This window comes from Podarcis erhardii, assembly GCF_964252035.2.
Source record: "Podarcis erhardii genome assembly, chromosome: 10".
In the NCBI taxonomy this organism is placed as follows: domain Eukaryota; kingdom Metazoa; phylum Chordata; class Lepidosauria; order Squamata; family Lacertidae; genus Podarcis; species Podarcis erhardii.
Window position 1 is genome coordinate 30,091,242 of NC_138500.1, and position 17,150 is coordinate 30,108,391.

The following is a 17,150-nucleotide window of genomic DNA, read 5'->3' on the forward strand; positions in this document are numbered from 1 at the left end:
TATCTTCCTCTCAGTCGCTTGCCAATCAGCTGCTCAGTGGCTTTGTTTCAACATCCCCTTCCCTCTTTCTAAAAAAAAAAAAGAAAAAAGAAAAAAAAAAGAGCATGATCTGCTTTTTGCCCCTGGGCAATTTGGCTCTAGGGCCCACGCATTCGCTCCATAAGACGCACAGACATTTCCCCTTACTTATTAGGAGGAAAAAAGTGTGTCTTATGGAGCGAAAAATACGGTAACTTCAGCTGCATAAAGGACTGGCTGAATTTCCAGGATTGTCTGGAAATGAGTTGGAATCAGGCATGTTTATGATGTTGTGGTAGCGGCAAAGATTGTGCCACATTATGCTGTTGTTTGGAGATGCAAATTAGTAGCACTGGGCTGCCAAAACTGAAGGACTTGTCTGTGACTGAATCTTTGGTGGAGTACAAGAATTAAGTTAGACAATTGTTTTTTATTGGATCTATGGTGTGTGTGTGCATGTGTGCGTGCATGCGTGTGTGCATGTGTGCACACAAGCTTTCAATTTCCAAAGGGCAATTCTTCCAGTAGAATGGAAGGTAAAGCAAATTCTGAATTTGCATACAAAACAGCACAAATATAGGGCATTACTCATGGGTGCTTAGTATTTCTACCTCTGGCTATAGAAAGGCTACAAGCAGCCCTGCTGGGTAAAGAACAAAGGATAGATTTATGTATTAAAGGCAGACTCAGAAGATGCATCCACTTTTTCTTAACCCCTGCCCAGACTCCTGTGACCATCTCATACCATGCAATAAAAGGAAAGGCTTTTTTGTTCATAGGTGCTGCTTAGTCTGGCCTCTTTCCAGCCACAAACCTTTCCCACAAAAGGAGGACAGTTGCACAGTGGGGCAGAGGCTTTGAAGTTAAAAGTAGCTAGAGCTACCCTGGCCTGCGGCAATCCCTGGCCAATGGACTAGGCTGGCCATACTGCAAAAAGAATAACAAGGTTTCTTTCCCTTTTGAAAGAGCGCAACAACCAACAGGTACCGTTTTTCCTGCTGTAGCAAGACTGAAAAACTTTTACCTACCGTAGAACACCTCAAAGGGACAGAAGCCCTGTTGTGGATAGAACACTGAGGGTGCATTTTTGCCAAAAAAAGAAGGCGGCATTTTCCTCTCATTAGGGCTACATTAGAAGGCTGAGCTAATGGCATGACTTACCTCAAATGTTTGCACTGAACATTTACTTGGCATGCCTGAAAGCATAATCATTCTACCGTCTTCCATCCCTGTTTTAGGCCAGAGGGAAAAACCCTCTCTTGTTACGCAGTCTGGTCTACATAGCAGCCACCTGACATCCATCTAGGACTGATGGAAGCTTCTTTTTCCAACAGAAATGTGGCCAATAGCTGGCATCTCCTTAGCTACATACCTTCCCTCTCGTTGAAGATTTGGCACACAGCCAGTCTTTCAAAATGGATATATGACTTTCCGATCTATATGGTACTCCTCTCCCCATTCTACATACTGAAACTGTTAAAGGCTCTTCTTGCAGAAGGTCGCAAGCTGACATCTCTAGGTAGAACTGGGAGAGACCTTGGTCTGAAACCCTGGAGAGCGGCTGCCAGTCAGTGCAGACAATACTGACTGCGGTGGACCCAAGAGTTTGACTCAGCATAAGGCATATGTTCCTAATATGTTCCTAATATGCTCTACACCTTTGACAAAACTGAGAAAACCATGTCCAAGGGTAAGGATTACAATGTGATGGCCTCCTCTGCTGAGCTCTGGATTAGTAGAGGTAGCTTAGAAAAAGGTATCAAAGATAGACTGATCATTAAAATCTCCTAATTTAAGTGTTTGCCAGTACATGGGGGACAACCTCCAGCTGTGTTGAAAAGCATTACATAATTCTGCAAGCCATTCAGGGGAGCCCTATGGCTTGTATTCCTTCAAATTTCCGTTCACAGTATAGTGGAACCTCGGTTTTCGAACTTAATCCATTCCAGAAAACCATTTGACTTCCGAAACATTTGAAAACCGAAGCATGCATTTCCGGAAGCAATTATGTCCGGAAAACTCAATGCAGAAACCACATGGCATGTTCGGCTTCCGAAAAGCATTCAAAAATAGAAGCATTTACTTCCAGGTTTTCAGCATTCGAAAGCTGAAACGTTCGACTTCTGAGACACTCAAAAACCAAGGTACCACTGTACCATTGTGCCTTTACACATATAAATATCACTACCCTTGAGACTCGATCTATCTCATCTCAGCATCCAGAAACATCAGTTTTCCATATACGCTCCTCCTTAGGTTGGACCAAACCCCATACAATAGCAACATTGTCTCTTGTTCATCAAAGCTGAGCTCCACATAGCTAAAAACTGTCTCTTTCCACTGTCTGGTCAGCATCGCAGCCCCCCGGTACCAAAGCTACACCCTCCCCTTCCGGCCTGCCGGCTCCATCCACGTTCCTGTTCTCTGCAATGTGGTTCGCTGCATCACTCCCTGCATTGTTAAGGTTGCGGGAGAGGTGGTGGTTGTCTCCAGGGTGGTCCTCTGCTTCCGGGACATCTGATTCTGCTTCCTCTGTTTCACTGCCACCTCCGCCTGCAGGAGGGTTCTCTGGCTGAGAGTTCTTCTTTTCCTTCCTGCTCAGGCAGCAGTAAGAAGCCACAGCCAGGAACAGAGACGACAACACAACCTCCGAGCCAGCCAGGTAGAAGATAACCTCGTATTTCTTGAGCGCATCCACCAATCGTCCTGGGATTTTAAAAAAAAGACAAAGAGAGAGAGCATAGCATAGCTGTATTATAGCAACCTCCCACAATTTCATGTTGATGCCGTATTAAAGCACTTCCTCAGAAACTGGAACCTGTGCTGCTTGAAAGCTCACAAAATGTAGACATCAAGGCAGAAAATGGTACCCACAGTCAGTATATTTTCCCCTCTCCTTAGTTCCATGCATCCCCCTGCCTGGTCACTGAAGCAGCAGAGATGGTAGGATACAATTATGGAAGGAAGAGGATGAGCAAGTTCTTTCTTTAAGGCGGGGTAGCTGACTTGTGGCTTCCCAGTGGCACACGATGATGGAAGCTGCCATCCAACAACATCTCGAGAGCCAACTTGGGTTGGAGGTGAATCTGGGCTGGCCTGTACGCACACAGCTCACAACCCTCACTTCTAAGTCTTACTCTCCCAAGTTTCTAGTGCTTAACTCTGTTCTCAGTGCTGCTTCAGGGTTCAGTTAATGGTGATGTTAGGTAGCCCATAGGGCTACCAGGAAGAGGGACTGTGTGCTTGTGGAAGAAAAGCAACAAAGGGAGAGTGATGCTGAGGGTTGCAAAGGTAGAGATCAGGCTCCTTGGGCCACCCTGGAACAACACACTTGGCAATAAATATGCTTTGCCACCATGTAGTATATTAAATGAATCAATGGGGACTTCATAGTACTTTAAGGCATATGTGTGTAAGAGGTGGAGTGGAGTCAGAAAGAAAAAGGATTTAGAGAAAAATAAGATGGCTGGGTCACTTACTCCCAACACTGTCAGTCATCCCTATTTAAGCCAGCCAAGAAACACATAGAAACTGGGAGGGCAGGCAGGCAGGAATGTGTGCTTTCCATAGTAAGTTGCCTGTTCTTCTTCAGAGAGCCCATGTGCATAGTAAAATGTCAAGTGGGATCAACCTGCAAACTGGAGATGTGCTATCCTGTGAAATAAACCAGTATTCTGGCATGATAGGAAGCCACCATGTTAGGTCAGGTTGGCTGAAGAGAGAACAGAATCCCTAAGGTATTTGCAAGCTATTTCAGCAGGAATATTGGAATTTCCAGGAGAAACACATGGTTAAGGTGTTGCAGCACCTTCACGTGGCCAAATCTTCTAAGAAGTCACACACCCCTGACCTGACAGCCAGTGTGATGGTTACAGGGTCAGTCTAGGATCAGGGAAACCTGAGTTCAAATCTCTACTCAGCTGTGAAGTCCACTTGGTGGTCTTGGGCCAGCCCTTCTTTCAGCCAAACCTACCTTAAAGGATTGTTGTGCAAATAAAATGGGAGACGATCAGGCATGAACTCCCTCAAAGAAGAGTGAGCTAAAAATTTAATAAAAACTAAACCCCCAAACCCTGGCTCCTAACCACAGATATACTGAGACTCATCAGTGGGATGGGATAGCTTTCTGCAAATGTTCAAATGCACCCTGCTCTTTATTATTACTTTTATGAAGTTTTTGTCTTGGGGTTGGGCTCTTTCATGGAAGCCCCGCCCGCAATTAAGCTCTGCAGAAATGAGTGCAGGTAACAGGTGCCCAAGACTTACCTGCAGAGGGTGGTCCAATGAGCACTGCAAAGGCCTCAATGAGCAGCACAAGCCCAATGGCGCTGGAGAACTTCTGTGACCCAATGATGGCCATGAGCACTTCAAACTGCAGGGCCCCCACCATCCCGTAGGAGATGCCAAAGAAAATGCAGAAAATGACAAGAGCCGTGTAATCGGTGGCCCTGGCGCTGAAGATATCTGTCAGGCCATTGAAGAGCATAGCGAAGCTGAACAAGTAGGTCACATGGGGCCGCACCCGCTTCAGCCCAGCAAGCACCCCGCAGGATGGGCGGGCAAAGATGTCTATGAAACCAATGATGGACAGGAGGAAAGCGGCCTCTTTATCTGGCACTCCTGAGTCTTTGGCATAGTTGACTAGCAATATGGTGGGCACAAAGAGACCTAAGACCATGATGAACTTGGCAATGGCATAAATGACGAAACCCCGGTTTTTGAAGATAGAAAAATCCAACAGCTTCTTCCCTTTCTTGGGCTTCTTCTTCTTCTTGGCTTTATTTGACTTCTTGGCGCTGTCCATGGTGCTGACAGCCTCTTCGGCCCTTCCTCCCATGGGCAGCATTTCCTTGGCTTCATACTTGTCCTGGGCTTCCTCTCCTTTCTTCTTCCTGTTCAGCTCCAGGGGTCTCATGACTGCTCCGCAGGTGCAGCAGTTAAGCAGGAGTCCCCCCATGATGAGGAATCCCCCTCGCCAGCCAAACTTCTCCAGCAAGACTTGGCCCAGTGGAGAGAGGGCTGAAAGGAAGACGGGACTCCCGGCCGCAGCGAGCCCATTGGCAAGAGGTCTGCGCTTGTCAAAGTAGGACCCTAACATGATCAGAGAAGGCTGAAAGTTCAGAGCCATGCCTAAACCTGTGGGGTATAAAGGGATTTGTGAGTAATAGGTGAGAAAATAGGATTGTGGCTTTAAGAGATGTACAGTGGTACCTCGGGTTACAGACGCTTCAGGTTACGTGATTTCGGGTTACGCACTGTGCCGAACCCGGAAGTACTGGAACAGGTTACTTCCGGGTTTCGGCACTCATGCATGTGAAGAGGCACTAAATTGTGCTTTGCGCATGCGCAGAAGCACTGGGTCTCGACCTGCACATGCGCAGACGTGGCACTGCGGGTTGCGAATGGTGCGGGTTGCGAACGTGCTTCCAGCACGGATCACGTTCGTAACCCAAGGTTCCACTGTATAGGTTTCAAGATCCTGGTTTATCAACTGAGGTCCCCATTGCACAGCCAGTTCCTGAATATAGAATTCATCCATGCAATTTATAACACTTCAGAGTTATTTCAGACTATTATTTGAAGTTATATGTCATGAAGACAGTACCTCTTGATTGGGCACCACTCAATCACAGAATTTGCAAAGCAAACACAGAAGCCTAGCTGATATCACCAATAATGCTCACAAGGAGCCCAAAGGAGCCCAAGAGGTGCATTTAGCATCACGTGTATGAAAATGCTGCGAGCATCATGTTCTTTCCTCCTTTTTGCATTTTCATACCACTCTGACAATTTCTCATGCCACCTCTCACTTCCAGATGCATTCCCATGTGACACTGCTTTCCACCCAGCCCCCTTGCCCAACACTAACCTGTCAGCACACCAGCCGTCAGGTACAGCTCAATAATGTTGGTGGTGAAGGAGGCTAGAATCATCCCAGAGGAAGCCAGGAGCCCCCCAACAAGCATCACAGGCCGGCACCCGAACTGGTTCACCAAAATGCTGCTCACTGGCCCTGCAGAGAATCAAAGAAACAAGAAAGGGAGGAAAGGCCTGGGTTAAATAAAAAGGGGAAGAAAAAGTGAAGCGATGTGTGATTTCCTGTTCTCGCTTGGGAGAAGAACTGCCTGAATGTCTGGAAGATGTTCTCTGGCACTCTTATACTTCATAGGCAAACAGAAAAGTAGCCCCGCACCTCAAACTTCTGACTGCTGGCTATTTGTCTGCAAGCCTTCCGTTCTCTGCCCCAGCCATTGACATTGCAATGTGCAAAGCAATGTCAAAGAATGCTTGCCAGCATTCAACCACTGCAACACAAGAAAGTTTACTCAATTAGTTATTTGCTTTCCCACCCCCCAGATCTGGGGGCCAGAAATGCTGTGGACTGCAGGGGTCTGGGGCACCAGGGCAGCTGAAGTTATAGGAATCCAGGAGGGGAGCTGGGTGAAAGCTCATTGTGCTCAGAAAAGCGGCAGACTGTCGGTGGGAATGAAGAGAGGTGGTTAAGGAGGCCACTCACAATAAACCAGTGAGATCCTTGGCTAGATCTTTGCTTTCATGGCTGTGTACATTTTATCAGCACAGACAAGGAAGTGTTTCACGGGACAGAGTCATGGGATCCTTACCTGTTCCATACAACATAGCCAGCATGATAGATGAGATCCAAGCTGTGTCACTATAGCCCACATGGAAGTCATGCATCAGCTCCTTGAAATATATGCTCACTGCCTTTGGAAAGGCATAGGAAAAGCCAGTGATGACAAAGCAACCAAACAGTACTATCCAGCCCCAGCCACCATCTGGAGGCTTTGCTCTTTCTGGCAGGTGGCCGTCCTCAGCATGGCCCTTCCCCATTGGTCAACCAGGGGGAGGAACCCGAAAGCGAGCGAGATGAGTGGTGCTGCAGGAACAGAAGAGAACAGAGGATGCAGATACAGACAAGCAGCTCCCATTGTCTCCCTTCAGCCTCGTTTCTGTTCATGTGCTTCCCCTCCCTCTTTCAATCTGAAGTAGGGCAATAAGTATGTCTGAAGGCAAACTCATGCAAGGGACTAACAGTGCTGCTCAACAAGGCAATAGCTGCAGTAAATAAACACTGCAGCATCAAAATGTAGCGTAAAGCAATAGGAACTAAAGATGATTACTTAAGACTAAAATGCAACTGAAACACAATTTAAAATTCAGTTCAAATGTAAGAGGCCCAGTTTGTGAAACAAGTTGCTTGTAATGCCTGGGAGAGTAAAAGGATACTTCCCCTTTCTCTGAAAATCCATAAAGATGGCACCAGCTGAACCTGTCTGAGAAGGCTATACCATAACTGGGGTACCACTACTGAAAGGGGCCTCTTCCTGTTCCTTACCCACTTGGCTTCATTTGCAGGATCACTCAGAACAGGGCTTCTGAAGCAGATCTTAATATTCAGTCAGTATATAAGGGGGAAGTCACTTTTTCAGGGAATCTGGTCTCAAGCCACTTAGGTTTTAATCTCAATTCAACATCAATAATACAACCAAAAACCAATGAATTGTGGTATAACATATAGGACCTCTTCGTTTTTTTGAGGGAGCTGGGTATGTTTAGCCTGGGAGAAAAGGCAACTGAGAGGAGATATGATAGCCATCTTCAAATATCTCAAGCCTGTTTTCTTCTGCTCTGGAGGGTAGGGCTTGATCCAGTGGATTCAATTTACAAGAAAGGAGATTCCGACTAAACATCAGAAGGAACTTTCTGGCAGTAAGAGCTGTTCAACAGTGGAATGGATTTCCTCAGAAGGTGGTGGACTCTCCTTCATTAGAAGTTTTTAAGCAGAAGTTAGATGGCCCTCTGTCATGGATACTTTAGTTGAGATTCCTGCATTGCAGGGGTAGCACTAGATGGTCCTCAGGGTCCCCTCCAACTCTACAATTCTATGATTCTATAATACTTTCATGGAAGCAGCAAGAAGCAAAGAACTGGCATTTCTGGCACAGCTACTTCCTCTGGACAGTCAGGAGACATAGCAACGTATCTCCAGCTTGGAGCCAGAATATCTAGGCTCTGACACTTTCTCTTTTCCCCTTGAGTTTCAGGGTTGTTTATTCCCCTCTGGTCCTTGGATTTCCTCTCCCACTCTTTGTCTAGCTTTAAATGTTAAAGTACCATGATCTGTGGTGTGATTAAAAACCATTAATACCATCTTTTGCTGAAGGCTCTGCATGCTGCTGTAACGCAGAAAACAATGGCCCGTTCTTCTGAAACACAGACAAATAGGCCAAAAGTTGTGACCAAGAGCACAAATTAAGCAATTATTGTATGAGTGCATGCCAGACAGATTATTTGCCTGTGTGCAATTGCTATGGTTGAGTACAAAAGTGTGGGTGTAAACAAGGGATTGGAAGGGGGCAGTGGAGGTGTCTCAAAGCCTTAAGCTGGTCAAGAATGTCTATGTAAGTTTGCTACCCCCTCCGCAAGTTTTCCAATGCAACAACACATGACCTTTGTGATACTGAGCATGCTGGCAATGGGGAGGTTATTATAGCATTAGCATCAGGAGGCCATGCTGCCAGATCCTATGGCGCTTCAGTGGCTGTGGCAACACCAACAATGTCTCGCAGTACCGTAACTACCGTGGTACCTTATCTGTACCCAAGAGGAAGGTGTGTACAGCTTATGCCCATTGCAGGGAAACTCCAGGTCCTTCCTAGGCACTGGGCTGCACCAGCACCTGTGGGATCAGCACTGGGCAAGTGCTCTTATGCTGTGTTATCTCTGGGGTTGTATTTATCGCGTGCAGCTGTGCTTCCATTCTATTGCAGTTCATCTTCCACCTATCACGACGTTATTCACCTCACTGTCCGCTACGGTGAAATTACCTAACTCACATAATTTATGTAATTAATTATATTTTTTGTAATTACATTAGCATTGCGTTATTCCACCCCATTCATTTCAGTGCAAAGGAAACAATGCGAATGGAGGGGCAGGGAAAACTAACATCTGCAGACTAAAAGCACTAACAGCAGCCAATGCTGATCATATTCCTGGGATTTATTTCCATTCTGGACATGGGACAAATAGTAAGTAAGCATGGGCAATTTCTGCTCTCGTTTCCATTTTTCGCTAGTAATCTCTGGCATCCCTAGTTGTCTCTGGAGGAGAGCCAACACAGCAATACTGATAGAAGCTGCTGCACTGGGACTGGGACTTTCAATCCCGGTTTTGGCACTAGATGTCAATGTAATGCTCATGGCCAGTCCTACCATGAGGCAGAGTGAGGCAGCCACCTTAGGTGGCAAATGTTGATGAGCAGGAAAGAACTGTGTGTGCCTTGTGGCATGACCTGCACCCTCTAAGCTAGCCTGCTGCCCTCAGGAGGATGCTGTCCCATTTGCCATTGTCAAAGTGACATTCAGCTGACAGTCTTGTTGGCTTTTGTACATGGAACAGGAACAGGTGCCATCCTGTCTTTTGCTTCAGGCAGCCAAATGTATTGGGCCAGCCCGGAGAACACTTATGCATTTTTGCCTATATGCAAAGGATTCAGCAGGGTTGATCCTTTTGCAATGATGTTTTGTAGACCATATTCATGGCAGTTAATACATTATAGCTGCCACACACAGAATTTTCAATGGCGCAATAAAAAGGCACTTGAACTGCAAAGTTTTCTGCTCCACACAAATAACTCACTGTATTATGAGCCCTCATTTAAAATGGCCTTTGCATGGGATCTATAACATGCAAACCAAGGGTGGGGAAACTCTGGCCCTCCAGATGTTCCTGGACTCCAACTCCCATCATCCATCACCACTGACATGCTGGCTGGGGCTGATGGGAGTTGGAGTCCGACAACATCTGGAGGGCCAAAGGTTCCCCAGACCTGATAGAAACCTGCCTTAGGAGCTTGTTTGCCCCCCTTTCTCTCAGTTCTGCTAGCCTTCATGGATACAGAGACAGGCTTCCATTTTACTTGTAAATTGCCTCAGTCTGAAGGCTCCAGGAATATAAAAATAAGCAACACCTAACACCTGGGCAGCAGACTGAACTGGCATAAAAGCCACCAGGTAACAGTCTTCCCCGTTTTGTATTTCTACTTAAATTATGGTAATTATTTCCACATATGCATATATACATATAGATCAGCACATGCAATTTTTCATGCAGATTGGTGTCCTCTTTCGTCATCTTCTTCTTGTTGTTGTTGATGTGTCTCCTTTTTTTTGGCCACTCTGTCTTAGCCAGAGGCCTACATGTACATATCTATACAGAGCATGTACACGCACACAGAGTCTGGCATAAAAATAATCAGACTCCAGGGGAGCAGAGATTTCCCTTCAGGTCCAGTAATCACTATGGCTCATATGCACTCTTTTTAGAACAAGCCAAGACAACATAACCCAGGACACAAGGTTCCGCAAAATAAGGGACTCAACACAAACTCCAAATTTTGTTGCAAGACCCGGGAGGCCAGTTCCTGGGATCCCCAAACCTAAAACAGCATAGACTCTCCACCTGAATGCACAAGCAGCACAAAGGAAAGCATCCAGGGCAAATTAACTTAGTCTTTAAAAGCATCCCTTGCTCAATGTGTTCACCCTGAGTTGAAACTTGTTGGGCATCCTCCTTGGGTCACTAATTCCCAACACATATAACAATGCTAACACCTGACATACAAAATAGCATGCTCCATATTAAAATACAGACCTTGGGTGGGCTGTGCCTTCCCTTTCACTTTTTGACTTCCAAGGAGAAGGATCCAAGGAGCGCTTCCTGGTGCCTAGGGGCTAGTTTGAAGAAGGAGGGGACAACCTTTCAGAACTCACTCCATGACAGGCATCCAATGAGAACCCCTGGAAGAAGCCTTCTGATTTCTTGCATCCTTCTTTCCTAGCCAGCAAAAACCTCAGCTCTCAAAGATCCTGAAAGCCTGGTGCAGATGGGGTCTTCTTGTGGTGATCAATAGCTGCTTCCAGGCCCTCCTCCAGAGTCCCCTTGGCTCTGTGAAGCCTGCAGCTCAAGCACCAAAGTGCCGCATGGATGTGGGTCAGCAGCTGCTTATGTTTTAAAGTCGCTAAAGAATCATAGGTTGCTGATCTAGCAGAAAGAAACCACTTCTCCACTTTTAAGAGGCTTTCCCAGCCAATGGGAAGGAGCAGAGCCAGCATGCCTGGGCCACAATCCCCCTGTAATCCAGCTTCTCCAAAGTGAGAGGTAGCTGGGAGAGGGCAAGAGTCTTTAAGCTTCCTCCCTCTCTGCTCTTGAGGTTTTCCTGCAGGGTTTGAGGAGGGGAAGGCATTGGTTCTGGCTCCCTAGACCAGGGCAGCCTTATGGGACATAATAAAGCTGCAGGAATGATGCTGGCAGGATGCCATCCTAGGGCATGACACTGACAAGGCACAATCTCAGAGCAGGGAACATGCAGAGGTCAAGATGAACATCCCAGGGAGCCTCATGCCTCTACATTGTCCTATGAGAAGTAGTCGTGTTCAGGGTCAGATTCACCATAGCACTAACATCTAGACAACTATCCCATGCATTCCCTAACCATGCCAATGGTAAGTAAAGCAACAGCTCCATCTGCAGACAATTTAAACAACGACTTCACGTTGCATTTCAGTGCACCTTACAGATGCTTAATTAAGTGCTTTTCTGGATGACTCGTTTATTGAACATTCATCCTGATTTCATTTACGAAAAGCTTATGCCATAGTTGTGGAGCACTTGTGCGTCAGTGGCATTCATCTCCCATTGGAACTGATTTGCCTGTAAGGCGTTTACACACCTTCCTGCAAGTCATTTGTTCATCCCATACTTTTCAATGCATTTCCAAACCGCAAAAAGTCAATAGTGGTTTGTTTTTTTAATGGATTTTAATGAGTTTGGATTAGAATGGATTAAAACCCATTTGGATGAAGTCACAATTAACTGTCAATAACTCGTGAGAAAAACTGATGAATAGTTCCTTACTGCATGTTTCACATTCATAATATCAGGGGGGGTGAGGGGACAGCCAAAATAAGGTTCCTTTCATGGTGTGTGTATGAGAGAGAAAACGTCAAGATCAAAAGAAGGTATCTATATTATATGAATATTCAGAAATGGACAGGTATAGTCAGAAAGTCCATGTTTACTATGATGGCTACATTAAAATTCCATGGTGTTTGACTCTCTAAAAATCTCCCTATCGCAAATTACAGGCACTTTATAGGCAAAAATCACTGTGTCTTTTGAAAATGGTCACTGTTCTTTTCCCATCTCCACAGCAAGCCCCATGGTGCTATAGTATTGTAGTATCTTTGAGTGAGAGCCCTCTCTGAAAATACTAGTTGTGTGCATTCATTACATTCATTTCCCCATTTTGTCCTTTTCTGTTTGGTGTATTGCAAGAAGTAGTTAAGATGTCTTCATATTTATGTATTTGATGCTGCAATCTGCTCAGAAGTAAGTCCCACCAGCTTCAAAATATATTGTGCATGGAATGCAACTGTTAACCTGTTGCGGGAGAGTTGTTGTTGTTGTTTTACAAGATCAAGGGGTGGGAAAATGGCAGCCCTGAAAAGCGCACCATGGGAGGGTAGAGAGATTCTGTTGGCACAATATTTCTGAGGGCAAAAGCAGTGGGGGTGAGGTTAGGCCACCGTAGGGAAAAAAAAACCCAAGCTGGCACTCATGTCACCAATGAGCCCAGGTAGGTTTTAAGACCTACCCTCACAAGTCCCAGAAGTGAAAGGCCTTGGTTTCTAATCCTCGTAAGCTTCTTAACTTCTTTCCCTTCCTCACCCGCTTCCCTATCTATACATTCCTGTCGGGGGGGGGGGAGGAGTAAGAGCACAGGTAGGGAAGGGAGCGTGTAGGGGCTTTCAGAGCTCACAGACGGGGTTTAATTTCTATTAATAAGGCTAATCGGCTAAAGGAGCCACAGCAGGTCTCCCCCTGCTCCCCCTTCCACTCCCGGCCGCGAGGGCTCAGGCAACAATGGGGGGCTTGTGCAGAGGCCCACGTGAGGCCTTGAGATGCAGGCATCCATGAGGGAAAGAAAACAAGCTCCATTCTCACTCACTCCTTTTTACAGCAGAGAACCCAGTCCCGGCCACCACCACTGGGGAGATTTTCATTAAACCAGGTTTAAAAGGTGACTGACAGGCGCTACACCTGGCGCCACTGAAGGAGAAACCAAACTCCACACAAGTGGGGAGGGCAGGGCAGGTTTGTGTGGCAAGAGAGAGGGTGTGGTGTGCGCCAACCCAGCATAGTTTCTGTTTACTGTAGGGAAAAGGTAAACGTCACATCTAACAGCGGCCGGTTCACCAGCTGCAGCTGTTCCAAGAAAAGGACAGCCTTGCCGCTCCGACGCATGGCGCATAACCTTCCCAATGGATTACTGCAATGCATTCTTTGTGGGGCTGCCTTTGAAGATGGTGCAGACCCTGCAGCTATGGTCATACAGCATCAGTCCTGAAAGAATTACACTAGCTGCCAACTTACTACCAAGCCAAATTCAAGGAACTCTGGAGTTCTCTCCTATTATTAGTATTAGTATTAGTATTAGTATTAGTATTAGTATTAGTATTATTCCACCCATACAATGAAAAATATAGCTTGGATACTTTAAAAGCAGATTAGCCAAATTCATGAAGGCTAAGGGTATCATTGGATGACTGCCTTCAGTGCTGCCTGCAAGGGCTGGCAGTCCGAACTTGTTCCTCACCTGGCAATCAACCAGTTGGCTGCTCAACCCTGGTGTGAAAAAATCAGCCAAAAATCAAGCTTGCCTGTTGAAGCCTAGTTCCTGAAGTTATGCTTGTTGACTTGCTAACTGGATAGCTCAGTTGGTTAGAGTGTGGTGCTGATAAACAAAAGAAGTTTAAAGACTCTCTCAAGGCGAATGTAAAATAATGTAGTATAAACACCAACAACTGGGAAGAACTGGCCTGTGGGCGCTCCAGTTGGAGAACAGCCTTTACCAAAGGTGTCATGGGATCTGAAGATGCTCGAACTCAAGACGAAAGGAGAAACGTGCTAAGAGGAAGGCACGCTTGGCAAATCCACACCGTGATCAACTCCCACCCGGAAACCAATGTCCCCACTGTGGAAGGACGTGTGGATCCAGAATTTGCCTCCACAGTCACTTACGGACTCACTGTTAAAACAGTGTTCATGGAAGACAATCTTACTCGGCTACAAGTGATCACCAAAGGAGGAGGAGGAGATGCTGATATCTCCAAGGTTGCAGGTTTTCCTGCATTGCAAGGGTTGCACTAGCCAGCCATGTGCACCATGCACCTTCTCCTGGGAAGAAGGTACCATTTGTTGTTCTACCTCAAGTAGCAAAATATCATGGGCTGGCCTTGTAGACATTCCTTAGCAAAGGACCAGCTACAGGAACTGAGAGAGAAATGGGAAAGGACTGCTAGATTCTGCTGCCACCTGGTGGCGGTTAGACTGAACAACCAAAGGCATGTCAAAGGCACCAGGCTGCTTGTTTAGGTAACGTAGGAAACTGCTTTATACAGTGGTACCTCGGGTTAAGTACTTAATTCGTTCCGGAGGTCTGTACTTAACCTGAAACTGTTCTTAACCTGAAGCACCATTTTAGTTAATGGGGGCTTCCCACTGCTGCCGCGCCGCCGAAGCACGATTTCTGTTTTCATCCTGAAGCAAAGTTCTTAACCCGAGGTACTATTTCTGGGTTAGTGGAGTCTGTAACCTGAAGCGTATGTAACCTGAGTTACCACTGTACTGAGTCTTACCATTGGTCCATCTAGCTCAGCATAGTCCACCTCCACAACATCCTTTGCTTATTTAGCAGATTGGGAAGAAAGAGAAATATAGTGTCTCTTTCTGCAAGAATATGTTATCATTTCAACATGCAGACATCAGAAACATTATTTCCGTGTGATCCAGTTTTTCATCCTGGTGACATTTTGTCCTGAGATCAGTTTCATCTGTGCCACCATCTGGTGAGCTTTTCCGCTCAGGCCTTCCATGGCAACAGAGTCTCTCTGCTAGACCTTGAAGCTGCCCTGTGAGGGAAGGGGGGTGGTACCTGCACCAGGTAAAAGCAGAAGGGAGCTGTATCAGTCCAAGGAAGTGGAGTGGGTGAAGGAAAATATTGCTGTGAGCTTCAGCTGGTTTTTGTCCAAGGTAAACCTGCTGGGCAGGTCTGACGGGCTCATCCCTTTGTTATGTAAACAACGGGAAATAAATATTGCTGGAACATCTCACTGCTCAGAGAAGTGAGGTGCCACATAACAATATCCAGGCATATTTCTTGTTTATTTTGACAAGACAGAATTTGATCTTATTATTACAAAATACAAAAAAAATAATTAAAATGTATTTTACATGTTAAGAGAGTCATCAGGGCAGCATGTTTAAATAAGGTGGTTTGCTGTCCTAGAAAAGCAGATTTCTATCAGAAGATAGATTCTGAAGCAACAGGCAATGAAATGCATAATACAGTCCCAAGGTCACAGCTGCACCACACATTTAAAGGACATGGCTTTCCTCAATGAATCCTGGGAACTGTGGTTTGTTAAGAGTGGTGGGAATTGTAGCTCTTTGAGGGGGTAAACTACGGTTCCCAGGATTCTTTGGAGGGAAAGCAGTGTGATTTAAATGTATGGTGTGAACATGACCCCAAACCCAACAACAATGCAAAACAATTGCCTTTCGCAGAAAATTTGTATATTTTCCTCTTGTGATAAAAGCAATAAACACATGACAACATGAGTTGTTTAGCTTTTTTTAGTTTTGCCCAAAGTTGTTGAGCAAGGTTGCAAAAAAAGGAAGTTTTGGAGCTATTTTTAAGGAAAATTGTCCAAAATGACATTGCCGGCATAGGTTGCCATATGTCTGGATTTTCCCAGACATTTATTAGCGGTTTCTGCCCAGAGACTGCTTCTGACTGCAGTATTCTGGCTATGTCCAGGAAATTCCAGGCATATGGCAACCCTAGCAAAAATGCAAAAGTCCAGCTCAGAGGCTCCAGGGTCACTTCCAGAGCTTACCGTATTTGTTTACTGCTCATTCATCCTGATTTATTCATACAGTCTTTGGGGAGGTTAGAAGACGTCTACTGTTTATTGAGCATCCATTCTGATTTGTTTGCAGGGAGGTTACATGACTTTGCTTAAAGAGATTGTGGTTCCACTTTTTCCAATAATTTCCTCGTCACTTTCCTTACTGCAAAAAGTCTGGGGATTTTTAGAAGTGGGTTTGATGCACTGCACAGGATCAACAAATCCACTTTAATTCAGTAACCTGTATTTGTCATATTGTGACTGAATCTCACCCGCAAAATACCAACAGTCTGGTAGTAGCCTCGGTGGATTTCTTGGTGTCTTAATTTATCTGTTAGAATGGTTCAAACACTGAGAATCTTCTCTGTGCAACATGCCCTGAATGTTTCGAACACTGCATTTTACATGGAGAGACATGTGCCTAGGGGGTGGGCCAATCAACCAATTTCACTTTCTCTCAGTTTCTCATCTTAAGTTCAGTTCTCCACATCATGCTGCGATTTTAATCTATTCTTTAAAAAGACCACATGAAAATTCATCGACATTTCAGTGTGAATTTCTCCTCCTATACAAATTTCTGTATGCAATTTCCCCTAACATAACGCATTGTTGTATGTTTTCTTCAGTAACATGTGCATCTTTATACACACATTATTTGGCTGCGGACATGAACTTTAGCAATTGGGGAAACATGAATTCCAAAGAATGCTTGAGTTTCGGTTTGCATATTGTTTTGGAAAACGCGAAATAGGAAGGTTTGCCTTTGAATGAGAACCGAATCAAATTTCTTCTCCATCCATGACCCAGAATGGGGATGGTTACTCCCCAAAGCCCAGTGGCTAAAGAATATCTCACTGCAATCATGGAAATCACCACTGGAAAGCCCCTGCAGTACCCATGGGTCATGCTTCCAGACAGGAAGCCATGTCACATTAGCCTGTTGCAAAAAACAAAACGACAGAGTCTTGCAGCACCCCTTAAGATTATTATGGCTTAAGCTTTTTTGGAGTAGAGTCCGTTCTTTGTGCAAAGACTATAAGGCGCTGTTTGCAGGGTTAACCTTGCACCTTGTTTGGAAACTGCAGCTTGCGCAAAATGGAGCTGCCTGGGTGTTTAGTGGGACACCCAGCTTAACAC

The 17,150-nt window shown here is 45.6% G+C and overlaps 1 protein-coding gene across 1 annotated transcript; it reads right to left on the reverse strand.

Annotated features, from left to right (window-relative positions):
• Positions 1–1,794: 1,794 nt before the first annotated feature.
• Positions 1,795–11,207, reverse strand: SLC16A8 (solute carrier family 16 member 8). The gene is made up of 5 exons (XM_081879362.1): positions 10,696–11,207; positions 6,642–6,916; positions 5,888–6,031; positions 4,285–5,154; positions 1,795–2,724 (listed from the first exon to the last, which is right to left on the reverse strand). Exons 2-5 carry the CDS (start codon positions 6,868–6,870, stop codon positions 2,339–2,341), a joined length of 1,629 nt encoding a protein of 542 aa, XP_081735488.1. The 5' UTR covers positions 6,871–6,916; positions 10,696–11,207; the 3' UTR covers positions 1,795–2,338.
• Between the last annotated feature and the right edge of the window lie 5,943 nt (positions 11,208–17,150).

Bases quoted from the DNA above. Each gene is read 5' to 3' on its own strand.
- SLC16A8 (XM_081879362.1), bottom strand. From the start codon at position 6,870: ATGGGGAAGGGCCATGCTGAGGACGGCCACCTGCCAGAAAGAGCAAAG. The intron at 6,032-6,641 runs GTAAGGATCCCA...GATTCTCTGCAG, and splicing joins GGCTATGTTGTATGGAACAG to GGCCAGTGAGCAGCATTTTG. The intron at 2,725-4,284 runs GTAAGTCTTGGG...TTAAAATCCCAG, and splicing joins CATTGGACCACCCTCTGCAG to GACGATTGGTGGATGCGCTC.